Source organism: Pinus tabuliformis, chromosome 8 (assembly GCF_031772625.1).
Source record: "Pinus tabuliformis cultivar Carrire ecotype Pingquan chromosome 8, CPIR1, whole genome shotgun sequence".
Classification (NCBI taxonomy): Eukaryota; Viridiplantae; Streptophyta; class Pinopsida; order Pinales; family Pinaceae; genus Pinus; species Pinus tabuliformis.
In genome coordinates, this window is record NC_142294.1 from 1,981,165,199 (window position 1) to 1,981,170,831 (window position 5,633).

Genomic DNA, 5,633 nt, shown 5'->3' on the forward strand with positions numbered 1-5,633 from the left:
GGTGAAAAACAACATTGATTATTCAAATCATAAATGAATAATAAATGAAATGAAATGTATATTTATGATTCAATTAATAATGATGCAAAAAAATATAATTTTCATGATGATAATATTCAAAAGTAAATAATGTTTAGTTAGATAAATATGCCAGAACAACTATAAGCACAAAAATATTATCATATAATTGTCATTGCTTTTTGTTTTTAATAATTTTAAAACTTAAAATGTAAAAGAATTTTTTCCATTTATCATATAATTGTCATTGCTTTTTGTTTTTAATAATTTTACAACTTAAAATGTAATAGAATTTTTTCCATTTGATGCAAGGGCATTATTCCTTGTTGCAGTTGCATTGCTAAGAAAATTGGATAATATTCATCTCAATGCCTCGGAAGCAACTGTGGTTGACACTAAACTCTTTCTAACACTCTCCAACATTCTTACTACAACTCTCATAGTTGGTCTTTCTTCTAGTGAATGTTTTGAACAAACCAAGCCAATATGCAACAAAGAAAGTAAAGAATTAAATATATTATCTTCTTCAAATTCATCAGCAACCAACTCACTAAAAAGATTATGGTCAATTACTTCCTCCACTCTATTTACAATCGCCAAATTCATCCAATTGTGCAAATTTAGGTCTTCAACAAACATGTCACTAGCTGGTTTTTTTCTGGTAAATAGTTCCAGTAACAAAATACCATAGCTGTAGACATCTCCTTGAGTGGAAACCGTGCCACCCAATCCATATTCTACAATAAATGAAACCTTCATTATATTTTACTCAACCAATCTACAATATTGTTAATGAGATAAGTAAAATGAAGGTGATGTTTAAAAAGGACATACCTGGAGCAATGTAGCCCACCGATCCTCTTAAAGCAAGCGATGGAGAATGTGAATTAGTAGAGCTTTCACCAATTAATTTTGCAATACCAAAATCTGTTAGATGGCCTATCATATTTTCATCCAAAAGAATATTGCCAGGTTTTATATCACAATGCACTATTTGCACAAAAGAATCATGATGAAGATATTCAATGGCATGGGCCACATCTATGGCAATATCCAGTCGTTTTTTCAAACCCAATTCACAAACATCTATGGACATAAACTCGAACACCAAACCTTTGAAATGGAAGTTGTAACATGAGGTTATGAATTTCACAAGATTTCGATGTCGAACCTTTTGCAAGATGCTGCATTTTGTTTTAAAACTCTTCTCACCTTGGTCATTTTACAACTGAAGAACCTTCACAGCCACATGTGTGCCATCACTCAAGATTCCTTTATATACTAACCCAAAGCTACCTGTTCCTAGCAAGTTGGCTTCAGCAAATCTATTAGTTGCTATGTGAAGCTCTTGATATGAGATCCTTCGATACTCTACCTTTTGGAAAATAACCCTTGAGACATCAAGGTTTTGTATATGCATATTTCCTCCACATAGGAATCTTAAAAGCAAACAACATAGTATAAAAGCAATAACTCCACTTATTGGCAATAATACTTTTCTCACAATTGTAAGATGACCTCTTAGTGTTTGACAGATAGATAATTGAAATACTAGTGGTCCACAAAGATCGGGATTTCCATTTAAAGACATGACCATTGATTGATTTGCAAAAAGGCCTCCCTTTGGACTTTCACTTGTGAGCTTGTTAAAAGACAAATTTAAATATTGGAGCATTTTCAATTTGTTGAATGCGATTGGTATTGTTCCTCATAAGGAGTTAGAAGAGAGGTCTAGGCTTATAAGACTTTGCAAGTTTTCAAGAGAATCTGGAATAATGCCTTGGAAGGAATTTCGAGATAAATTCAAGGACAATAGTTCAACGCAACTTCCAAGTGTATATGGAATTACCCTAGTCAAGCAATTGGCAGAAATGTCTATAGCTTGAGCCATAGTAATTTTACTGATCTCCATGGGCAAAGAGCCTTCTAAAAAATTCCATGACAAATTCAAATAGAAATGAAGATTTTGAAGTTCAACAATTTCACGTGGTATGCTTCCAGTGAGCATATTGTGTGACATGTCAAGCAATTCCAAATTTGTACAATTCCCTAACTTGGAAGGTATGTTTCCTTCAAATTGTTTGTGATGAAGGAAGAGTCTTCTTAGTTGTTTAAGGTATGTAAAGGAATTAGGAATCATTCCCGAGAGAATGTTTCTACTGATGTCCACAAGACCAAGTTGTTGCAATTGTTCAAAGTCATCAGGAATGGATCCTTCTAATTTGTTGTTTCCTAAATATAATCTTTCTAAAAATTTTAAGGTTTTTTAAAGATGGAATGCTACCGATTAAAAGATTTCCTGTTAAATTTAATACGGTTAGGCTGCTAAGATTGCCTATATGTGGAGGGATTTTTCCTTCCATCATATTTATTGATAAAGACAAATAAGACAAATTAGTAGAAAGTTTACATATGGAAAGAGGTAAGACACCACTTAGTCTATTGTGGTACAAAACTATGTCTTTTTAAGTGTGAACAATTGGTAAGAGCTTCAAGAAATGGCATAGTTGTAGCAGTGCCACTCTCAAGCTGATTAGAGTGCAAGTATACACGTTCAAGTAAGGGTAACTTACCCAACTCTACTGGCACACTTCCACTTAAACTTGTTAATGCTTAGATTGAGTACTATGAGTTTTGAACAATTCCCTATAGAATTTGGTATTCTTCCAGTCAACTGATTTCCCCATAAATGAAGATAATTCAAGTTAACTAGATTTGAAAAATTGGGAATGTTGCCTGTGAGTTTCTTTGCAGAAAGTTCCACATCAGTCAAAGTGGAGATATCTGACAAAGAAACAGGAATATTACCTGAAAATTCACAATAAGACTAATGAGACAAATTCTTGAAGTTTTTAAAATTGATTGAATGCAGAATTTCACAGCTGTTCATATTCTTCATGTTGTAGATAGACTTCTGAAACAGAACTGTGTAAATACATTGAAACGCCCGATGTTTCTGCCCATCTTCAGGGACACTCTGCTCATTATTCAAAAAACTTATTTTGTACCTGAGGATAGGCAGAGTGTCTGCCCAAAACATTGGGCATTGCAGCCTACTTACACAATTCAGCTGTAGAAATCTATCTACAATTTCTAAATTGGAAAAAGAAACATGAATGTCAGACGAATTCTTGAAATTTCTAAGATACAAAGCCGAAGGATTTCTAAAGGATGAAATGGTACCTTTGAGGTTGTTTTTTGATAAAAGTAGCTGCTGCAGATGTGTGAGGGAACCCATGTCCTGGGGAATATTTCCCTCCAATTGATTTTCCCACAACCAGAGATTCCGCAAACGAAAAAGGCGTCCCAATTTAGTTGGGATATGACCACGGAGCTCATTGTTTGAAAGATCAAGTGAATGGAGAAACGTCAAATTGCCAAGATACGGAGAAATCGTGCCGCCCAGATTCATGGCAGTGAGGTTGATGGAGACCACTCTGTCTATGTGACGGAGGCCACAGGTGACGCCAGTCCAGTTGCATAAGGGGACTGCGGGAATCCAGTTGCCCATTGAAAGATGGGGATCTATTGTGATTAGTTTCTTGAATTCCAACAATGATTGTCCGTCATCGTGAAACGAGTGAGCAGAATAGAAGGGAAAAACGAACGCGAGGAAGAGTATAGTGAAAACAAAACAGAGTAACGGCATGGTTCTTTTAAGCCGAAATTGAAATGGAAGTGAAGAAAAAGAATATTGCAGTGCCTTGTCCAAACTATTTGAAACGGAGAAAGCAGAGAGAGACACTCTTTAACAAGAGGAAGAGGAAGCAGAATTGTAGTGATATGTATTCTGTGCCTCTCACGACTATTTATAAGCTGTAAGAGAGGGGCGGTGAGTGTGGGAGAGCGTTTCGCCATAGTCAGGGAGGAGCAGAGCCGTGAGAAAGGGGTTGTAATAAGTCGTCCTCTTTGTCGTGCTCTTGACGGCAGACCACTATAAATATAAATATTTCAGACGGTGGGTAAATATTATCCGTTAAGTGATATGGTTAATTAATATTATTAATCATTTGTCGTATATTTTTAGGCTTAGTAGTTTAATTTATAAATAAAATAAAATTTTTGTCACTGAGGTATTGTAAAATAATTTCAAGAAAGAATGTGATTTTTTGTTGTTTTAAATGTATTTTTGAATGCATAAATAGATTCAGCACTCTTGAATTCTCCATATTAAATAACTTAAACTCAAGTTTTAAACCCTATAAAAAATCCTGGATACTTCAATTCTACAAATTAAATAACTTAAACTCAAATTTTTTAAATATTTACTTTGATTAAAAAAAAACCATTTCATTATAAGTTAAACTATGCCATATTTTTACTTTCTCTATTCTCTATCATTTAAAAAGATAATAAAGAATTATATTCATGATTTTATAATTTAAAAATTTCCGAAATATTAAAAGAAATATGTTATTTATGATTTAAAGAAAAAGAATAAATAAAACAAAGAATACACATTATTAATATTTTCCCCGAGTATCATTTATTTTAATTTTATATTTTGAATGATTAAATATCTTTATATTTAATTGATATTAAAATTATAATTATAATTTTATATTTTGAATGATTAAATATTCTTATATTTAATTGATATTAAAATGATATGTTATGAAATGTTATTAATTATTTCTAATATATTGTGATTTTCCAATAGCTTGAAAACTTTGTTATCCATAATTTAAAAAATAATAAACAAAGTTTTTTTTAATTATAATTACAATTTAAAATATTATAAAAAATTATAATCATGATTTAAAATTTTATAAGATGATAAAAAATTATATTATCTGTGATTAAAATATAAATAATAGACAAGATGAAGCCAGCATATTATCAATGTTTTTGGTAAATATCATTTATCTTAATTTATATTTTAAATAATTAAATTTAAATTTTTATATTTAATTTATATAACTTTTTCTTCCACAAATTTAAATTTAAATTTAATTTACAGATTTGAAAAGGGTTGTGTTATGAGAATATATGTAAAGGTTAATCCAAAAATGGATAGATTTGACATATCATTAAAATCTTTATAAATGTCAATTAATAATTAAAGAAGATTAAAATCCTACCATCATTGAATATTTAAGTAACCTAATTCTTTCTTTGAATGATTGAATTCAAACTTTTACTTAACAAACATAATTTCTTTAAAAACTTAATCTTATAACTTACATAATATATCAAACCCTTACCTAATCAGTGAAGTTTCTTTGAAACTCCATGTTTATATTGGAATGATTAAAATTATACACTTCAAACTTCAAATATTAAATTCAAAATAATAAATACCTAACCAACATAAACTCTTTAAATAATTGAATTCAAACTTTTATCTAACAAACATGATTTCTTTAAAACCCTAATTTTAAACTTATACAATATATCAATCTCTTACCTAATCAATAAAGTCTCTTTAAAACTCCATGTTCAAGTTCATATTGGAATGAACAAAATAATAAATACCTAACAAACCTAAACTCCCATAATTGAATTCAAAATTTACCTACTAAACATAATTTCTTTAAAAACCTAATCTTACAACCTACTCAATATATCAAACTCTTACCTAATCTTTAAAGTTACATATCAAACTCTTACCTAAT

General features: G+C 30.6%; 1 protein-coding gene across 2 annotated transcripts; it reads right to left on the reverse strand.

Moving 5' to 3' along the window:
• Positions 1 to 254: 254 nt before the first annotated feature.
• Positions 255 to 3,927, reverse strand: LOC149244384 (uncharacterized). 2 transcript variants are annotated; one of them, XR_016245838.1, is made up of 3 exons: positions 3,202 to 3,927; positions 853 to 2,826; positions 506 to 755 (listed from the first exon to the last, which is right to left on the reverse strand). XR_016245838.1 is itself a non-coding variant. In XM_089367982.1 (2 exons), exons 1-2 carry the CDS (start codon positions 3,665 to 3,667, stop codon positions 379 to 381), a joined length of 843 nt encoding a protein of 280 aa, XP_089224108.1. In that variant the 5' UTR covers positions 3,668 to 3,927; the 3' UTR covers positions 255 to 378. The 2 variants fall into 2 exon arrangements, 1 of the variants encoding a protein (XP_089224108.1); XM_089367982.1 differs by lacking the exon at positions 853 to 2,826 and having other exon boundaries at positions 255 to 755.
• Positions 3,928 to 5,633: the final 1,706 nt, after the last annotated feature.

What these genes read in the sequence shown, in the direction of transcription:
- LOC149244384 (XM_089367982.1), bottom strand. Translation starts at nt 3,667, where the DNA reads ATGCCGTTACTCTGTTTTGTTTTCACTATACTCTTCCTCGCGTTCGTT. An exon ending in ATCAAAAAACAACCTCAAAG is followed by an intron (nt 756 to 3,201) that starts GTACCATTTCAT and finishes CATTTATTGTAG; the next exon opens with AATATGGATTGGGTGGCACG.